The sequence below is a fragment of the Haliotis asinina genome, chromosome 5 (genome assembly GCF_037392515.1).
Source record: "Haliotis asinina isolate JCU_RB_2024 chromosome 5, JCU_Hal_asi_v2, whole genome shotgun sequence".
NCBI lineage: Eukaryota > Metazoa > Mollusca > Gastropoda > Lepetellida > Haliotidae > Haliotis > Haliotis asinina.
Genome location: NC_090284.1, coordinates 18992871 through 19014810, shown reverse-complemented (window position 1 = coordinate 19014810; position 21940 = coordinate 18992871). Strand labels below are relative to the sequence as shown.

The window sequence follows — 21940 nt, the reverse complement described above, 5'->3', positions numbered from 1 at the left end:
TGCTAAAAGTGGCGTAAAATCATACTCACTCAAACACTCACACACCCACCCACCCACTCACTCACCCACTCACTCACACACACACCCACCCACCCACCCACCCACTCACTCACTCACTCACTCACTCACTCACTCACTCACTCACTCATGACTATGGGTATTCTCAGTCACTTTCACATCACTTTGTATTGGATTTGTGAATTACAGGCATTCATGGCATACAATGCGCCATGGGACTGGAAGAATGGCAAGGCGTTTGAGATGACTTTGATTGGTGCAGCTCTATCCCTCAGCTGCATCCCCAAGAATGAGACTGGACCATATGAGTTTTTCAACAATCCATCTTCAGCTCCCAAACAGGAACATGACATCACTGAGGCCAACATCTGGCAGGTAGGCATTTGTGTACTCTTCTGCCGACCACCATTATCTACCACTGATAAATGACCTTGGGGGCGGTGGGGTGGCCCAGTGGTTAAAGCATTCATAAAGGCCAATCCTGAGGTGGCTGAATGGATTGATGGTTGATATCAATGATTTCTCAGTTAATAAATCACAAATTTATCCCAGTTCATGGACATGATTCACTATGTCATCAATCACAACTTTGTCTGACCAGACTTTATGACATGACTTTATTTCAGCCACTGTCAAACCTGTGTGAGCATGTCCACCAACTGTTTCTGTCTCTGATCAAACTCTCCCCAGATCTCCGTCACACTGTCCTTACCTGGCTGGGCAAATGTCTGCAGGCTAATTCAGGTAAAGATATTCATGTGATCAGTAGCTATGGTCTGTAACCATGGTACCTGACCAAATAAGTACTGTATTATGGTTAAGACATAAAGTTTTTCAATTTTGGGGAAATGTTCAAATTGAGGAAGTTTGAAATAAATTGGTGTATGAAATACTCACTCACTCACTCACTCACTCACTCACTCACTCACTCACTCACTCACTCACTCACTCACTCACTCACTCACTCACTCAACTCACAGTGGAGATCTGGATTGAATGGTCTTCAGTAACCCATGCGTGTAGTAAGGGGTGACAATCAGGATCGGATGACTTGGTTCCCCAATTACATAGATCGATGCTGATTCTGTTGATCACTGGATTGTCTGGGCCACCATATAGCTAGGATGCTGATGACTGAGGCATAAAACAAAACTCTGTATTTCAGGTAGGACAAAGATCTGGTCCAACCAAATCCCACAGCTGTTCAACCAGATGTATTGTTCCGAGGGATTCAGCCTCAATTTATGCCACGTGATGCTGAAACTCTGCCAACCCTTCTCCAACCCTACCTCAGCTAAACTGCTCAAAATTCAGCCGTCATACACCAGCGCTGTGGCTGCCTGTGATGAAGAGGTGAAATCCAGGTGCATCCATGCTGGCGGTGAGCTCATTCAACACTTCCAAGCAAGTCATACCAAGAGATCCATCTACTTTTATTCTCCCTCTTAAGGGGAAGACAGGAATGATACAGGAAGCAGAATAATTTGTGGGATCACTCCCATGTAAACTTATCCTTTAGTATAAACATGTTTCTTGACTTTAAGGATTTCCAGTGCCTAATGTTTAGACAAAGAATAAGAGAAGAAACAAGGTTTGTCAAAAAAAACTGAAGCAAAATATGGGTGTTAAAGCTTATAGTGCCCTGAGGTGTCCTGTGTTGTGTACTCCCTAGGGAGTTGAGAATGGTAAATGTAAACTAATTGGTTCCTAATGTTGTTCAGGTTGTGACTTAATGGATGAGGTTGTAAGTCTTTGATGTTTGTTTGATGCATGTCTTCATATCCCAATGAAACAATTCTTGATTTGAGATCAATAGCTGGATTGTTGGGTCCAGACTCCATATATTCACAGATATTCAGACATGTATATGCAGTCAGATGTACAAGTAAACATGAACATTTACACCCACACACATTAACTCAGTAGCTCATGTATTTACAAGCTCACTGACACAGTCCCTCCATGCTTGTGTGATTATGTATGATCAAGGAATCTCTCACCCATGCAGGCTTGAACACTGAAACCAAGCTGGTACAGCTGGAAGATGAGTCTGCCCAGCCATCACCCTCCTCCGACACATCATACAACTTCATCACGGAGTGCTTCTTCCTGACCCAGCAGTGTCTGAACCTGGGTTTCCACATGGTGCATGACAAGTTCCTCAAGCTCAATCAGGACCTGCACCGAGTCCAGAGAGTGTACAATGACATGCGGGGACAGGCGCCAGATGAGGAACAAGAACCTATGCGTAGTGTCAAGGCTCAGATGGAGAAAGGTAGCTTATCTCCCTTTACAGGGTGTACATACTAAATCTTGTTATCAGGATCTGTTCAGATGGAGAGAGGTAGATTATCTACCTTTACAGAGTGTACATACTAAATCTTGTTATCATGATCTGTCATATGGAGAAACTTACATTATCTTCCCTTTACAGGAGTGTACGTACATTCTGAAATCTTGTTATTATGGATCTATTCAGCTGGAGAAAGGTAGATTATCTCCCCTTTACAGGGGTATGCACACTGAAATCTTGTTATGAGTATGTGTCAGTGTTGAGACACTGTAATGTTGTTAGTATCATCCTTGGATTGGGGGATGGGCTTCACTGACTGGGTTGATACATGTTATTGTATCCCTTCATGTACATTTATACACCTGGACAGTTATGAAGATCATGTACCAGTTGCTGTTGTTCACAGTGAATAGAGGTCTTTGGTGACCTTAAGTCACAAACCTTAACATAGACTTGAGGTAGCCTTAGCACCAAGGTTGTTTTGTACAAGAGCACCCTGGAATGTAGATAAGTATGACTTGGAGTTTGGTGTGGACAAGAAATGTCAGTCTAAGTAAACTTAACCCGTTTGTTATTTGTTACACTCCTACACTGGGTCGAAACTAGTAGGAGTTCATGTCAGGTAACCTTTGACATTGACCAATCAGAGAAAAGGTAACCTTTGAGATTGACCAGTCAGAGAACAGCTTAAATTGGGAAAGTAACACTTGCACCTTTCGCACCTTTACCCATGCAAAAGTTTGTAGCTGAACGATTTCAAATGCTATTATCCCTATGATCGTCTCCAGATGATGCACTTGGAGCACGCCACAACAGTGAGTAAATAGTCGCTGAAAATAGCGTTCGAAATATTAGCTAATGGTAACCATGTCGACAGCAACCAAAAAGCGTATAAACTGCAGGTCAAATATCAGTATTATATGCAGATTTTTTTGTTGAGAGATCAGTGTCAGTGACAAGTGTATTTTGGAAGTCACACCAAACCCTAAACAGAAGCTGTTGTCTGATTGGTTAAATCAGTCTAGCTGTCTCACTTTTGATTGGACAATCAAAGGTTGCTCAAAGGTTACCTGACGTGACCTCCTACTAGATCTTGTTAGACCCAGTGTAGGAGTATAACAAATAACACTGGAGCTAACTTAGACTGCATGAATGTTAGACCATATGTAACACTGGATATGAGGCAGCTATTATCTCATCTACTGCATCTGATTCTTTCTTCCAGGCATGACTCTGTATCTAAGTATGAAGGCAGCCCTTACAGAGCCAAACCTGATGGAGATGTCTCTCAACTTCCACATTGCCACAGCAGCATGGTTGGTGCAAGTTGCTGTCCACAATGACATCAGCAAATTCCAGACAGTCACATTCCCCCTCCCTGAAGAAGCTCCAGCTGCACTGGCATACATTCCAGAGTTCCTCATGGGAAACCTCACCGACTTTGTGCTCTTCTGTCACAGGTTCAAAAGTGACATGTTTCAGGTAATGATATGTCTGTAGCAATAACATGACTACCACCTGAAGATTTTCTCCCACACTGACTAGCCCTAATATAGATGAAATACTGTGCAAAAGAGCATGAATTCTGGACACTATTATGTATCAGGATATTTATTAATCCACTTCATTCCCATTTACCCTCCTTTGTTCCATTTTTGGCTGTCTGTATCAATGGCTTTTTGAGGTTGTGTATGGTAAGTTTATAATTGATATTGTTAGATAAATTGGTATTGGAAGCAATGCCTACCAGGGTGGTGGGGTAGCATTATGGTTGAAGTGCCGGCTCATCACTGTTGAAGATGCAGGTTCAAATCCCCACATGGGTATAGGGTATATATGGGTATGAAGCCATTTCTGGTGCCCCTCATGATATTGCTGGAGTATGGCTGAAAGTGGTGTAAAGCCATACTCACTCACCTGTTCCTGCCATCAAAAGAATTATTTTATTTCGTGAGTTTACTTAAGATGTTGCTGCAAGTGTGAGGGTGTCCCATTACAAGTCACTGCAGAATGCTGGGTAGGAACTGGTCTTCAGTAACCCATGGCTGTCATAATAAGTGACTAATGGGATCAGGTGGTCAGACTCACTGACTTGGTTGAGACGTCATTGTATTCCAGTCGGGTAGATCGATGTTCATGCTGTTGGTCAGGGGATAGTTGTGTCCAGATGTGGTTATCATGATTATATACAGACAGCCTCCATATAGCTGGAATACTGCTGAGTGAAGTGTTAAACAACAAACCATCCACATCAGAATGACCTTTCAGAATGAAATTTTAACCAGACAGTTAGATGGCTACTTAGAACATCACATAGTCAGGACCAAGATAGGTTCCCAGTCAGCAATTTTGTTTGATAAGTACCATAGACATATTCGCAGCAGTGTCATTCTGTAACTTAAGTTGACGATGATGCCAGTAGTAATGTTCATGTCTGCAGCTGGCAGGGGAGCAAGTCAACCATCTTATGACTCTGATCCTGGTATTCATGGGAAGTCCTCAGCGGATGAAGAACCCCCATCTTCGTGCTGAACTGGCAGACACTCTAGCCGCTCTCATGCCTGACAAGGACAGTGGTCGCAGTGGAATACTCTCAAGGTCAGACAGATGCACCTTTGAATGCTTCATCTTTTGCTTGTTTGTTGTTTAACACCACACTCACTAATAATAAAGCTATATGGGTATGAGAGTGATAAAACCAGTTGACTTCTAAAAAGAGCTAACCATGGCAGCTCTACAATCTGGCTTGCTGTCTAAACCCCATTATTTCTTCTGTCCCAACAAGTTCCTTTACAGCTTCCACTGTAATCCCTTTCCTTGCCTGAAGAAGCATGTTAAATCTTAGCAAAATGTCAGTGCTTGGTCTTCCAGTACCCTTGAGCATTTCCTTTTTGCCCATGAAAACATCATGCATAATTTATTGTTTAAAGACTTGAGTAATGACTAAAGTCATAGACTTGTACAGAATCATGAAACTGTTTGTTTAACATGTTTCATCACCCAAATGTCATTGGTCATATGGTTGAAGTAATTGTTTCTGATGCTAGTTTCCATCGAGACCAGCTGTTTGTGAAGCACCCCCAGATCTCCCATCTCTCCACAATGCTGCTCCATGTCTTCGTCAGTATCGAGATGACGGGGCAGAGTGTGGAATTTGAGCAGAAGTTCAACTATCGCCGTCCCATGTACCAGGTCCTCGAGTACATCTGGGAGATAGATATACACAAACAAGCCATTAAGGTGGGGCAATATTTTACTTTTAGCTGTTTATCATTTTAAATAACATGAAATGCATGTACTTATTGTAGGTTTGAACAATTTGGCAGAATTGGATACATTGTAAATTGCACAAAAAGATGCAAACAGCATGTTCAAAGCATTAAAGGGTCACTGATTCAGAGCAATTTCCATGTACTGGTTGTTGCTTTTGGTATTGCTTTTCTCCCATTAGTACACAGATTGTATCCCAGAATTCATTACTGATTTGTGACCTCTGCTGCACTACCGACATGTGCAATTATCACGATAATTATAGACTGATCAACTAAGATGCAGTCATTTTCACTTCATTATAATGAAAACTGAAAAAAATTTGTAGTTTAATTATCTGTCAGAGGCAAAAGCTGTTAGGGCTGAACAACAACAAAGTTTGTGTATGCCTTTATATTTTGTCTTATAATCATGTTTAGTTTGCTATCATATTTGTAATTTTTAAACTTAATGAAAAAGCACATGATCTGCTTATACATGAATTAGTAACATGACTGTAATATCTAAACATTGTATAAATTACCAACGTGAATCATATTTCAAACACGCCGTATGAGAGGCTAGTGTAAGCCTTCTGTCAAACAGATTCTGCTAAATGCTACAACAAATGAAGTAAAACAGATGCAAATATTAAATTTAAGACAGACTAAAGCTATAGCAGCAAAGGCTGTTACCTTGTTCACTCCACTACACTCGTTTCACTCCACTACTGAGTCTAACAAAACCTTATGGGAGGTCGCGTCAGGTAACCTTTGAGATTGACCAATCAGAACACAGCTTACCAAATCGCGAAAGTGCACATTCGCACATCCCTTTTGAACTTTTTATCTCGAAAAGGTTCGTACTCGAACGATTCCGAATGCTATTTAGCGTACGATCGCTTCCAGGTGATGCACAAGGCGTATGTACAGCCATGACAATGGTGAGTAAACAGTCGTTGAAAATAGTGTTTTTGACAATATTCAAGGATGTTATCTTGTGGAAATATTAGCTAATGGTAACCATGCCAACAGAAACCATAAAGCGTATATACTGCAGGTCAAATAACTGTGTTATATGCTGATTTGTGTTTATGGAGAGATCTGTGTCAGTGACCTGAATATTTTGAAAGTACCTCCGATCCCTAAATAGTAGCCGTTGTCTGATTGGTTAAATCTATTGAACCGTCTCGCATTTGATTGGACTGTCATTGGTTGCTCAAAGGTTACCTGACGCGACCTTCTACTAGGTTTTGTTAGGCTCAGTGGTGGAGTGAAACGAAATACACTGAGTCTAAGTTTACGTAGACTGGTGTCTTTCAACAATCCAATATGTGAAAAAGCATTACATTGTTGAAGGTTTTTTCACATTGGTGTGTAGTCTCATTGGTACCGCAGCTGGCAACTAATAGCATGGTGTCAGTCATTCTAAGTAATTTGATTATCCAATAATGAGCAATCAGTTAATCAACGTATTGGCGGATAATCCTTTGAAGATAGGACGTTGTTTTTACACAGGCACTGTATGACAGGATGTATTCAGTATACATTAGCAAATTAATCAAGCAGCTTGTTATTGGTTATTCCTTTGATCAGTATTTCTTTTTTTATAACTCAGCTGATAATATTCCTTTTGCTGCACTTACAGGCTCATATTACATAACATGCAATACATTTGCCACATCAGACCTTGATCTATAATGTTGAATATTTACTCCATGACATGAGAAATGCCAAATGGGAACTGTTGTCAGGTAATCTGAGTGGTGTTACCATTAATTATACCTGTAATAAGTTCATTAACTGACCACCAAGTGAATAATGACAAATAATGCGTGGGTTTATGCATCCAAACAAGGGTTACTGCAAGGGTGAAGTAATCGCTGTCTTGAATGCATCCTGAAAATACTACTTATGGGCCAACACTGTTTTGAGATACAAACAGAACTTCAATGTTACATAAGAAATGCATATAAGCATTTGCTGTGTACATATATACAGTATGGTTCAAAATTATTGAGAATAGCTAAAGCATTTCATATTATTAAACGAGAACAAATCAGATAAAAGTGAATGTATTGTGAAAGTGAACTGACCTTTTCATGTTGTGTAGGTAACAATTTAATATTTTATCAAGTCTCCTTGAGCTTCACGGCACAGTCTAAGACGGGTAGGCATACTTCCTATCAGAGAGGTTAGTGTCTCGTGAGTTATGCTGTCCCAGTATCGGACCACTTCTCTCTTCATGTCTTCAATTTTTGTCAACCCCTTTTGATTCACACATTCTTTCATCATCCCCCAAATGTTCTCAATGGGATTTAAGTCAGGACTATATGCAGGAAATGGTAATGCAGTCACATTTTTCTCCTGAAACCACTGCTTGGCATGTTTTGCGGTGTGTTTAGGATCATTATCTTACTGCAAAATCTAGTCATTTCCATAAAACACATGTGCACTTGGAAGGAGAAAATTATCTAATATGTTAGTGTAGCGTTGACTTGTCAGATTTCCCTCAAACACACACAGCGGGGTCGTTCCTAATAAGGATATCCCTCCCCATACATGAAACTTTGGGCTGTATTTAGGTCGTCGATACAACGGTCCTGACGCAGACTTTGTCCATATTTTCACATTATTGGGACATACCCATATTGAGCTTTCATCAGTAAAAATCACATTTTCCCAGTCAAAGTTTTCATGTGCCAAACACCACTCAACACGCCTGTCTTTATGTTCTTGTTTCATGAGAGGAGAAGGAATTCCAGTCTTTTTCTCCCATCCAAGATCAATCAAATTTCTTCTAACAGTAGATTTTGATACAACTGTTGATCCCCTTTCTATCATTTCATACCTGATGTTGGAGATGCTTGCCCTTTGCTTTTTAGACGCTAAAATTCCCAGCCGGACGCGATCTGAGAAGTCCAATTTTCTGGGTCTCCCTGCTCCTTTCTGGTGCCCAAAGTCCTTTCCCTCTTTAAAATTCTTCCTAATCCTATACACAGTAGAAAGAGGAGTTCCTGTTCTCTCTGCCAATGTATTTACATCATTTATTCCTTGATTACACAACTCAAAAATCAACCTTCTTTTATCTTCAGCAGACATTGTTGACAGTGCTGAGGAAAATGACGTCTGCTACAAATTCAGGGGAGGTAACTCTAATTGTACTATACTCAGTAGGCCAAGATGAGTTACCTCCCTTATACCATTACTTAGTTTTAACTATCAGTGAATCAGTTGAGGTGTTAGGATAGCTCAAAGTAAGAAGAAAAATTCTCAATAATTATGAACCAGACTATATATAATTAGGTAAGATCAGTTTTACACCTAAGAAAATTTTCAGATTTTTCTAGCAATGGCAAAGTGGCTGTTATTCATTTACATATTCAAATAAATCAAATGTGTGTTTTTATTATCATAAATAATAGACCAGGGACTCTCAAGGCTATCCAAATACATGTATATAGATTTGCAATCTATTGAACGAAACAAATGTGTTCTCTGTTTCAAACCAGTATACATCTCTGTTATATGATGAATTGTTTTCAAAAACTCCTGTTTTGTAACTGATTCTCATCATTTTGTCCCTGAAATGGTAGCATGACAGTGACATTCCTTGTAAAACAGAAGAAAAAATATGATTCAAAATGGCTGAACAGAAAGATATGTCACTATACAATACCGTTTTGCCATATCATTACAGTACTGTTTTTAGACCCGTGGTTATCCAGAGTAGAACAGGCCTTTGGCAACCCATGCTTGCCATAAAAGGTGACTATGCTTGTCGTAAGAGGCAACTAACGGGATTGGGTGGTCAGGCTTGCTGATTTGCACATGTCATCGGTTCCCACTTGCTCAGATTGATGCTCATGCTGTTGATGGCTGGATCGTCTGGTCCAGACTTGATTATTTACAGACCGCCACCATAAAGCTGGAATATTGCTGAGTGCGGCATACAACTATTTTCACTCTGTCACTGACAGTACTATTTAGTTATGGGTAATGAAGGATAAGGCTATAAAACATCCTCCCATTTCATTCCAGGAATTATCAGTGATAGCCGAAGCTCACATCGAGGACACCGACCCGCCACTCTTCTTGAGATTCGTTAACCTGCTAATCAATGATGCTATCTTCCTTCTTGATGAGGCATTACAGGTAAAACATCCATATGAGCATCACAGAATTACAAAAATAGTTTTTCCATCAAAACATAATAAAATATCTTATTCAGACTCATATGTCCTTCATGAAACACTGGATTTGAATTAGACGCTTCAAGTATTTCTTGAATTATGTCATGATTACCTTTGCTTTTGTATATGTTACCTTTCTCATATGGTCAATATTAAAAAATGTTGTAAGGAGATACAATCATATTTTTATCATAAATTCATGTCATAATCCAGTTCCATGAGTGGCAGGAATTTGATCCAATCAATTTCCCATCAAGTGGCGATTATTCTTGGATGGTTAATGATTCCTCTTCTCCTTATCAGGATTGAAATATGATTGACGATCACCATTATCAAGCTAGTTTCCATGTATGATTAATACCATTTGCAGACATTTCCAATTTCACACTACTCATCAGGGTGTCAGGTCTAGGAACAACACGCTCAAAAAAAAGTGGTAAACTACTCCATAGAATTTCAATTTCAATTTATAAACCTATTTCAATTCCCAAAACCTACTTTGCCAGTCTATATTTTCTTGAAGTGACATTTAATCTTGACAAGATGTTTTAGCTGAAACATGAAATATGATTCTTTTTTTTTCATTTTTACATTTTATAAGAATGAGTTGTGTCATATCAAGTATTTTGGACCAGTCGACATGGGAGTTAAGATAATGATCTTCTCTTGGTTCCCATCTTTTGGACTGTGAAACTGATCCTGGTATATTGAATGGAGGTATAATTATCCTAGCCATTCTCACCCGATCTGTTTTTCTAGACATTATCACTGATTGATTATGGGGTTATGATACCCAGAGGGTTGAAAATGACCCAGTTAGACATTTCCATCTTTCGAAATATGTAGCCTTCAGCAAGAGGGCCAGATTGTCATTATTAAATGCCTCACAGGATTATTTTTGATCTTAGACCAGAAATCAAATGGGTTCTTATTGTGTGATATATCAAATTTTAACAATTATATTTAAGTGATGTAATGTGAATATGTGAGTCTTACAATTTTGTTGCTTGCCTGAAGGCTATATCAAGTAGAATGTACTTTGGTCAATTCCATAAGAATGGATTACCTCTGCTTAGATAGATCAACAGAAACAGGAATGATTCCAACTGGTAGTTTCAACTTTATAGGGCACAGCCTTTGGATGTATAGTCACACTCAGATATGTGGCAGAACTTGTACATGTTCAGACATAGGCCACCACATCACACTCTAATGTGTCAAGGTCATTCTCGGATCATATGTCAGTGTCAAGATCATTCTCAGGTCATGTGTTAAGGTCATCCTCAGGTCATGTCATATTATGGTCATTCTCAGGTTACGTCTTATGTGTCAAGATCATTCTCAGATCACATGTCACATGTCAAGGTCATTTTCAGGTGATCTTACTGGAGTCACAATCAGAGACCCAGGTCTGTGTTGGCTGGCTGGTTGTTGCACTTAGCAGTATTCGAAGTATATGGCAGTGTCCAGTATGTCACCAAATCTAGACCAGACAATCCAGTGATCAACAGCATGAACATCGATCTACGCAATTGAGATCTGATGGCATGTGTCAACCATGCCAGACCACCGATCCCGTTAGTAGCCTCTTAAGCATGGGTTGGTAAAGACCAGTTCAAAGATGGATCTCTATGGTTTCCCAGATCTAATCAAATGTCGTCCCTTCTCATGGGCTTCAATCATATTAGATCATTTTACTGCTTGACAAGTATTAGACAAGCCAGCACAGTGAACGCCTATGTGACAAGCAGGCGGAGCATGTAATCTGGACAAATACACTTGGTTGCTACAGGTAGATTGGCGATTAAGCATGTGCAATACATGCTGACTGTGGCATGAAATCAATACCGTTACCGTTTAACACATGTCTCGTAGAGCAATTTAGTTCAGCCAAACACTGTCACGGCATGATTCACACAAGGAAATTGAACTTTTCAATATTTCAACGACAACCTGTTCACCTCTTGTTTCAAATGGAATGTTCTGAAGGGCGTTCCCACAGATGCAAATTTGTCAGGTTGAGGCTCCTCTAATACTTGTCAAGCATAATACTTGTCAGGCAGTGGACAGTTTAACTGACAGAATCAACATAAATGACAAGCCATGTATCCTACTACATTTAGCTTAAATAGTTCCTCTTGGTCAGGATCGGTGTAGAAACCTAATGATTGAAGCTCTGGTTTGTCACACTGATGACGCAGATTTGATTCCCCATATGTGTACATTGTGTGAAGTCCATTTCTGATGTTCCCCAACGTGATATTGCATCATGATACTCTCTCCTCATGGCCATGGAATCAAATGCTGGATTGTCTTAGTCGATTACTGCTGCTTAGGCCCAGGCTGTGAATGAATCTGTCACTGTGGAACAAAGTGATCCTTTAAATTCCTGATGTGACATTACACAATTATAGATTTGTGATGAGGTCAGTACCTGTATTTATTGACCCGAGAAAAGCAATATTACTTTTCATGGGTCCATAAAACCAGATATTAATTGAAATTACCAGTTTAAATTTGTTTTATTATGATATTATAAAAAGGCTTCTAAAAATTAAAACATGTCTATTTAGTTAGGAAAAGTCATTTTATTTTCACTAAAAATCAATGACATTATCTCACCTCACCTCACCTCACCTCACCTCACCTCACCTCACCTCACCTCAACTCACCTCAACTCAACTCAACTCGAACCCACTCACTCACTCACTCACTCACTCACTCACTCACTCACTCACTCACTCATGCCAGCAACTAATCATTGTTCCAGTACATGAGCCAGATCAAAGAAAAACAACAGGAGAAGGAGCGTGGAGACTGGAACAGCCTAGAACCACGACAACGACAGGAGACAGAAAACAACTTTCGCCACCTGGGGATGCTGGCTCGCTACCACAACGTCATGGCCAACTACACCATCCACGCCCTGGAGCTGCTGACAAGGGAGATCCAGTCCATCTTCTGCCACAACATGCTGGTCGACAGGATTGCCGGAATGCTTAACTACTTCCTCCTGCATCTGGTGAGTACACCAGGATTACACTGCTACAAACCAGTCCATGTTCCAAAACATTCAGCATACACTCCGGTATATATTTGTTACCTATAAATGGTGGGATTCTCAGAGCTTTGAAAACTTCTTGAAACATCACCCTTATAGCATTTGTAGAAACATGGCTATATCATGATGACATGTGTCCTTGTATCCAAATTGCTTAGATCAATGCTCACGATGTTGATGGTTGGATTGTCTGGCCCAGACTTGATTATTTACCAACCTCTGCCGTGTAGCTCGAATTTTGCAGTGTAAAACAATAATCAATCATTTTTTGCCATCATCTCTGTGGGGAAGGGCTCCACTAAAGTGGTAGATCTGTATTTATTTTAGCTTAGCACCTATATTTAGTGGATCCATAGAAGATACTAAACGACCCACAGTGTAATACCATTTCTTTTAAACAAGTTAATGATTTGGTATCAAATTAGAGAAAGCAAGTTTGATATCAAATCTTTCACAAGTTTAATAAATATGGTATTTCACTGAGGCATGTTTAGTATTCTGTTTATTACTCTACAACACAAATTGATAGAAACTCTGGCTACACTGCCTACTGTGTATGGACTCCATATGTCAAGCAAGATTGAGTACCAGTCTGTCAACGGCATTGGATTGTGACGTCAAAACTGTGAATCACTATGACGTCACATGTCTAATGGTATTATGCTAGTGTAATATTGCCATAAAAATTTTCCATTGCAGTATCTTATACAGGCAAGTGAAAAACTGTGATACATTACTATTACTCTTCAAAGAGGTATAAAAACTAACTCACTCTGTAACTCAGTGAATAGATGCTTATTTAACCATTTTCTTGAAACACAGGTTGGTCCCAAGCAGAGGAACTTCAACGTCAAGGATAAGAATGAATATGAGTTCAAGCCACAGCAGATCGTGCAAGACATCACCAAGATCTACTTGAACCTTGGGGAGAGTGATATGTTCTGTCAGGCAGTGTCAGGGGACGAGAGGTCATACTCCCCGGAACTGTTTGCCAAAGCTGTCCAAGTCCTACAGAAGATCAGCACCGTGCCTCAGGTCATAAGTGACTTTCTTGGCTTGGAGGACAAGATCAGGGTGAGTCTTAGATTGCAGAGGACAAGATCAGAGTAAGTCTTAGATTGCAGAGGACAAGGTCAGGGTGAGTCTTAGATTGCAGAGGACATGATCTGAGTAAATCTTAGATTGCAGAGGACAAGGTTAGAATAAGTCTTAGATTGCAGAGGACAAGATCAGAGTAAGTCTTAGATTGCAGAGGACAAGATCAGGGTGAGTCTTAGATTGCAGAGGACATGATCTGAGTAAATCTTAGATTGCAGAGGACAAGATCAGAGTAAGTCTTAGATCGCAGAGGACAAGATCAGTGTAAGTCTTAGATTGCAGAGGACAAGATCAGAGTAAGTCTTAGATTGCAGAAGACAAGATCAGAGTAAGACTGAGATTGCAGAGGTCAAGATAGGAGTAAAAGAGGACAAGATCAGCTTAAGTCATAGATTGCTGAGGACAAGATCAGAGTAAGTCAGATACTGGTCAAAATACATTAGGATTATTGGTACTTTTATGACTGATATTTTATCATTATATCAATGCCTCATTATTCATAATTTCGAAATTTACAAATGTCCTTAACTATTTTTGTCCAGTATAGACTGAACTTAGATGAACATATGCATGGCCCAGGGGGTCAAGCGGGGCAAACGGCTGATTGAGTTAACTTCATGAAATAGGAGAGCAGATAACGTTTGTGTTGCGCTCATGAGAAAAATGCATTCATGGATGCATTACAGAACTTCTGTTTACAGTCATAATCTATCTAGTTTGGGTTAGTAACTTTACAACATAAAGTCAGTTACTTTCAGAATCCGAATAACTGCTGCTCATTGCCTAAAACCCAAATAGGAAACATTAAACAATGCTTACAGTTTCTCGACACTGAGATGTCAAACAATGACCTTGTCTCAGCCTTTCAGACCTGCTAACAATCACCTGACAAAGGCACACCCCTTCACAATAATAGACCCATCCAGTTGTGACATGGTCACACAATGCATTAGTATTCACTTGATCAGGTCAAGCTGAACAAGCTTTACATGTATCATCAACCTTGTCCATTGTAGCAAAACACTGACATTGCTTAGAACTGTGCATGTAAGAAAATACTTTCACATGGATAGAGCTGTGTATGAGATTTGCTTTCTTTATGGAAACTGAACAGTGTGTGTTATATCATGCCACAGCTAATATTAATCTTTAACTTGGTCATATTTGCACACCTAAGATCATGCTGTCCCCATGGCAAACCTTGTATGTGACATCATGCTTTCATCATGTGTATGTTATGTTTCCAGTGCTTGGCCGACAGTCTTCGTGAGGAAGAGGAACTGCTAGCAGATGTTCCTGAAGAGTTCTTGGACCCAATCATGGGAACCCTGATGAAGGATCCTGTACTGCTACCATCCTCTAAGAACATTGTAGACAAAGCCACCATTGCCAGGCATATACTCAGGTCAGTCTGCCACTTTGTTTTGAACCTGTCAATCAGCAGTTTTCAACACTTTGTAGGACAATGACATAGAGACCCCACCCAGACGATAAAATGATATTTGTTAGGAGTAACAGTCCATTTAGCCAGGGTGTGATGACATCCCGTAACTGAGCATGACAACCCTATCTTCTTAGCTGTAACCTCTCTGACTACAACCTCTTACTTACTGAAAACAATAACCGTTCCCCTATGAAAGACATATTTTCAAAATACCCTTTCACTGTTCTTGTTCATGCAGTTCATGATCCCCTGAGAAGAAACTTGCAAAAGCACTATAATTACTTCATTATTGAATGCTATGTCTGGCAGAACCTGTCCACCCCCACACCCCCACACCCCCACACCCCCACACCCCCACACCCCAACACCCCAACACCCCCACACCCTCGAGTCAATTTTGACCATGTTTGACCTTTGCTTTGCAGGTTGGCTTTGATTCTAAATTGTCTCAAAATGCAACAAAATTATTAACACTGTAATGATGCACCATCAGGTACTGTTTACCCAATGAAGCTGAAACTGCACACCATTGATAACAGCTGCTGTTGAGATTTTCGAATCCAATTTTGTCACTATGGCCTCTGACACCATTTGTTTGCAATGTTTTCAACAGTGCCATGACTCTTGTTTCTTGTTTCAGCGATCAGTCAGATCCATTCAACAGATCTCCACTGAGTCTAGAGATGGTAGAACCACAGCCTGAACTAAAGGCAAAGATACAAGAATGGATAGCAGAGACAAAGTCTAAAGCTGGACAGTCATAGCGTACAATAATACTTGCATAGTATGGTGTGATCGCCATCAGATTCCAACTCTGGTGTATGGATGGCCTTCAAGGTGAAGGTCACTTCTATCAGATGAGGATTTCTGACATTTGGCTAAATTCCCATGCTGAATTCAGGAGACAGCTACATCAGTGAACTCTCTCAAGGAAACACTGTCTATATTTTGTATTCAGACGCAATAGAACAGATCTTTGGTTCTCATGTACTGTTCAATGTGCAGTCAAGTGTTTCAGGTACACAGTAATGTGATTCTCCAAGATATATTGGCTGTGAAATAAATTTAGGCAACAATGTGTTAGATATGAGATGTCCATGCTATATTTTATTTTTTAAACAAACTGTTCAAGGCATCTGTGCACACCAACAGCCAAGGGGAGTAACTGAAACGAGGAGAGAATGTTGGATGATGCAGGTGTATTTCATAAAGTAAGGAGAGAGGGTGGAGTCACCCATAGCAAATAGCTTTGTTTGTAGGTGCATGTGGATGAAAATCTGACTTTTAAGATATTATTGCCTTTTCATGATATTAATTGGGTGGTCCATGTGATTCTTGATGTGAGAGGTGCATCAAATCTATTCAAGGTCACAGTGACCCATTTTGCCACCATGCAAGAAGGGGCAGTGTCAATCAGTGTGGCTTGTGACCCACCATGAGGGTACGATCAAGGTCATGTGGACCCTTATCGCCCTCAATTTCAGGTTACAATTGGGGTCATGCTGACACTGTATCACCACCATGAGAATACAAGCAGGGTTATGCTGACCCTGTTCCACTATCATGAAGTACAAAAAAGTCATGCTGACCCTGTTCGACACTCATAAGGTACAAGAAGGTCATGCTGACCCAGTTCCACCCCCATGAAAGACAAGCAAGGTCATGTTGACCCTGCATCCCGACTATAAGGCTACATATGAGGTCATGTTGACCCAGTTTTACTACCATGGTGTGTCTATATGGTTACAGTGACTCTGTACTACAGACACTAGACAAGCTCATACCAACAGGTCACTTTGACGCAGTCGTAAAATGAAGCATTTTCACCACATGTATGTCATGTTGTTGTCTATGTGCATTTACAGTCCATGTCAAGGTAGATTGCATAATGACATGTAATGAGTCTGATATGGGCATGAGTTTGTAAAGATATCTACTTTACTGTTAAAGGATATATGCATATGAATGTGTAATGCCATGTACATGGATTTGTAATACTATGTACATAAGTGTGTAATGATGTATACAGGAATATTTATCTATTAGTAAATGAGTGTTTTGCAATATGTAAATGAATGTGTAGCGATATGTGCAAGAGTGTTTCATGATATATATATCAATATTAAATGACTTATACATCGATATTATATATGTACTTGAGTATGTGTCTATACGTACATGAATGGCAAATGATAACTACTAGAGTATGAAATGATGTATGCACAAGTAAGTCACTGCCTGAACAATGCATTTCAAGAGACACCTAAAACAGAAGACAACTCTTTATCCTTGATGATATTCACATCTTATAGATTTAGGGGCTGCACCATTGATACATGAGATATTTACATAACTGTACAAGATAGACATATTTGTGATAATGTTATTTCATTGAAACTAAGAATTCACAATCAAGGATAAAGATGTCAAAGTTGCAGAGTACAACAATGTACAGTAATTAACATGAGCTTATAATGCCCAGAATGTCAGTGTTAACTTGAAACAGCACACCATAAAATCAGGCATTTCCATTGAAGTCAACTGACTAATCAATAATTGTCAAACTTTCAGAATAGTAAGATTTTGAGGATGCTATACTTACATCAGTTTTTTTCGTACCTTACATCAGTGTATGAAATAAGCCCAAAACCCAGCCAGGCAACATAATCAAAAATGGATTTAACCAGACCAGACACCAAGATACAGTGAATTTACTCAGGTGTATGGAACATCTAAAATTCTTACCAGACCATCAGGTTTGCAAGCTTTAAATCTGGACCATTCATCAGAAATCTCAGATTGGCCTTGTTTCACACACTGTATACATGTTAAAGTTCTCAGATATAAACTGATAATCGATCAATGTTTAATAAACAGTTATCAATCTCTGTGATGTATATAGATAGCCAGCTCTATGAAAAGATGTACTACTAAAGTTCCAGAGAACCAGATTACCACACAACATGGAAGTAAAAGCCTGTCCTGTACTTCTATTGAGCAGAGTATGTGGTTGATACAGGTATTTTCGGTTTGATTTTGTTAATCAAGGGTGATCTACTGATTTTCATATTATGAAGATTTGAATCAAAATTAAATATCAGGGATTATCTAGCATGTGATTTGTGAGGACTTTGAATGATCACGAAATATGCTTATTAGGCCAAATCAGTTTTATTTCTTGATTATTCTCCGCGGAAAACCTAAGGCAGAAGAGAAAATAAGTAAAAATAAATTTTCCAATCAAAGTAATATTCCATCTAAATACTCAAAGTATTTAAAATTGGCAATTTATGAAGTGAGTATGGGTGAAAAAACAACCTAAAAAGTATTTTCTTGTCAGTTTACATAAAAAAATTAATTTTAAAAATTTTTCTTATTCTTGAAATAATAAGGCAGACAGATCCGTAAAACAAGAAATAAAATCAGTCTGCTCTTAAGGTAATACATGTATGCAGTTATGCTTATAATTATAGAAAGAACAGTCATGTGTATGTACCTCTCAACAAAACAACTGTTAAGAATGATCTGAAGATCTCTTTACTTTCCATTTAACTTTGCATTGAAAAATTGTTCTATGTGAAAGATCAGTGAAAGGTGACCAACAGGATCGGGTGGTGAGGCTTGCTGACTTGGTTGACACATCATCATATCCCAACCATGTAGATCGATGCTCGTGATGTTGATGACTGATTTGTCTGGTCCAGACTTGATTATGTACAGACTGCTGCCATGTAACTGGAATATTGCTGAGTGCTGTGTAAAACTAAACTCACTCAGTCACCATTTGCAGTTGGTCAAGGTTCCTCAGTTCACTGAGAAGATGTGACTCTGAGAGGCACCTGAAACCTTTGATCACTTTCCATGCTCCTCTCACATATGAGGCCATATGACTGGAATACTGTTGAAATATGTGACCTCTAACTTAATAACCCACTAACTTATCAGGACCATGAAGATCGGGGCTAGAAATCATGAAGATCAAGGTTTGAATTGATCATCAGCAACCCATGTTTGTCTAAACAGATGACTAAAGGGTTGGAGTTGTTGGGTATGCTGATTTGGTTGATACATGATGTAACCAGTTGCATGGATCAGTGCTCATGATGTTGATCAGTGAAATGTCCAGTCTACACTATTGCTTGAACATTGATTACATGTTTTTAAACTACACTGTCTCTCTCACTAGACTGACACGTCTCATCTTGTTTCAGTGGCAAGATTCACTCACACAGTCATCTGGATTATGGATCTTAATCTTAAAAGGACAAGTAAACTCTTCATACATTAGCTTCATCGTCTGAAATAGCTTTGTTGAAATTTGAATGCATAACATCAGGGGTGTCAGGGTATACTGGCCTCATTTATCCTTACATGTGGCTGATTTGTGTGAGTTGGTTCTTTGGAGCCTTCAAGGCAATGCCATCATCTAAAGAATTATTCAAATCATGTTGGCTTTTTATATTTGTTTGTTATGTAGGAATGTTATGTCATCTGTTAGAAAACTATTTTGTTGCATATTGTTATTTATTAAGTCGTGTATATTGGAGAACTTGCTTTTCTTTTTAAGATCATAGTCATTGTTCCTATCTATGAAGATGCACGTAAGATTTGGTCTTCAGTAATCCAAATGAGGACTGGGTGGTCAATTGCTGACTTGATTAATGCAAGTCATCATGCCGTACTTGCATTGGTCATGATGTCAATCACTGGATTGTCAAGTCCAGACTGATTTCACCATTAAACAAGCAAGCACAGAACTTTTCTCCTGCATTATGGAATCATATCTATGTCAAGAGGTACACAATAGGATATGATGTACGTCATTGTTTATGAATATACATATGGCTTGATTTTAGTAAAGGATCGTAGGTGAAAGATGGTTATGGTTATCATAATTAGATGCTTTGATGAGACATCAACCATCACAGATCTCAACTTATAAATGAATGTCATGTTTGCTAGATGTTACCTGGGATATTTCTGAAAATAAACCAAGACATTTTCTAGAAATGTGATTTGTTGCCATTTATGTAGAGTGTAAATGCCATAACTAGTGCAGATTGGTGCTCATGATATCAGTCACTGGATTCTCTGCTTAAGACTGGATTGTGAACAACCGCTGCCATGTAGCTTGGATGGTAGTATTTCTGTTAGTAGTATCGGATGGTCAGGCTCGCTGACTTAGTTGAGGCCATATAGCTGAATATTGGTTTGTAAACACACTCACTCTGATTTCATAGTGGACAGGCCCATGAAGGTCCCAAGAAGAACATGCCTTTAGCAAACCATACTTGTCATAGAGCATGACTCTGCTTGTCGTAAGAGGCGACTAACAGGATCGAGTGGTCAGGCTCGCTGACTTGGTTGACACCTCATGGGTTCCCATTTGAGCAGATCGAGGCTCATGGTCACTGTATTGTCTGGTCCAGACTCGATTATTTACAGACCGCCACCATATAGCTGGAATATTGCTGAGTGTTGCCAAAATCTAAACACACTCACCCCCTCATAGTGGACATACAGAGTGAAATAGGGAAACAGTTGCATTCTCTAATTCATTTCTGATACCATTACTCTGTAGGCATAATCCTTCCTTTCACAGTATACAGTGACCTTATGGGGATCAGATAATATATAAACAGGAGCAACCTGACAGGTTGGCTGGGTCCTCGTCGTCGAACCTGGCAGGTGAAAATCATCCCTTGCAACACCCATCAATAGCATATCTGATTAAGATTCGACCAGGGGCGGGGTAGCCTAGTGGTTAAAGTGTTCGCTCGTCACACCGAACACCCTGGTTCGATTCCCCTCATGGACACAATGTGTGAAGCCTATTTCTGCTGTCCCTATTGCTGAAATAGTACTAAACGCCGTGTAAAACAAAACTCACACACCAAGATTCGATTATATCCAGGCTATTTTCATTTTGCTGAAATTTTATAAGTGCAGTGTTTCATAACAAACATGCTTTGGGTTTTTACACAAACAATTACGTACTATGAAACATCCTCTAACATGATGTAGCATTGCTAGATTTTATAGAAATCATTTCGTTTAACGAATTTCCCAGATTGATGCATCGTGGGTATTAGCACTGCAGTGTTAGAAGATCACATCATAGACAAGATGTAGCGCATATCGTTACTTTGATGGTGGCGAAATTTTGGTTGGACCTAAAAAATGTTTTTGGAACCGAAGCGAGGGAAGTAAATTGTCGTTTTCTGCTTGCTTCGCTCACATAGAAGAAGACTGTCATTTTCTCTCTGGTGCGAGAAACCTTTTTACGCAGTAGTTGCCTGTGGTCACAGGTACCAGTCCCCAGCACTGCATAACGGTAAACGTGGCGCGAATTTTCACTGTATTTGATGTGACACCTAAACCAGGTAATACTATTTGTCAGAGATCTTGGGTAATATCAAACAGGGCCGTGCTGGTTGAATTGGTCGATGCATGTAATCACATCCCAATAGTATGGATTGGTGTTCATTACATCAGTCACGGGATTGTGTGGCACAGGCACATGTTATGTTTTTTTTAGAAACTTTACTCCCTACATTTGCTAACGTGATTTTATTTATTATGTAG

At 39.5% G+C, this 21940-nt stretch overlaps 1 protein-coding gene across 1 annotated transcript in view; it reads left to right on the top strand.

The window, feature by feature from the left end:
* Window positions 1–20365, top strand: part of LOC137283788 (ubiquitin conjugation factor E4 A-like) — a 34963-nt gene extending 14598 nt beyond the window's left edge. Inside the window, exons 8-19 of the mRNA XM_067815472.1 lie at window positions 208–393; window positions 645–762; window positions 1184–1399; window positions 2027–2293; window positions 3537–3793; window positions 4752–4909; window positions 5359–5551; window positions 9601–9714; window positions 12523–12774; window positions 13636–13887; window positions 15159–15316; window positions 15996–20365. Coding sequence (XP_067671573.1) covers window positions 208–393; window positions 645–762; window positions 1184–1399; window positions 2027–2293; window positions 3537–3793; window positions 4752–4909; window positions 5359–5551; window positions 9601–9714; window positions 12523–12774; window positions 13636–13887; window positions 15159–15316; window positions 15996–16119 — 2295 coding nt within the window. The 3' untranslated portion in view covers window positions 16120–20365. The remainder of the gene's footprint in view (window positions 1–207; window positions 394–644; window positions 763–1183; window positions 1400–2026; window positions 2294–3536; window positions 3794–4751; window positions 4910–5358; window positions 5552–9600; window positions 9715–12522; window positions 12775–13635; window positions 13888–15158; window positions 15317–15995) is intronic.
* Window positions 20366–21940: the final 1575 nt, after the last annotated feature.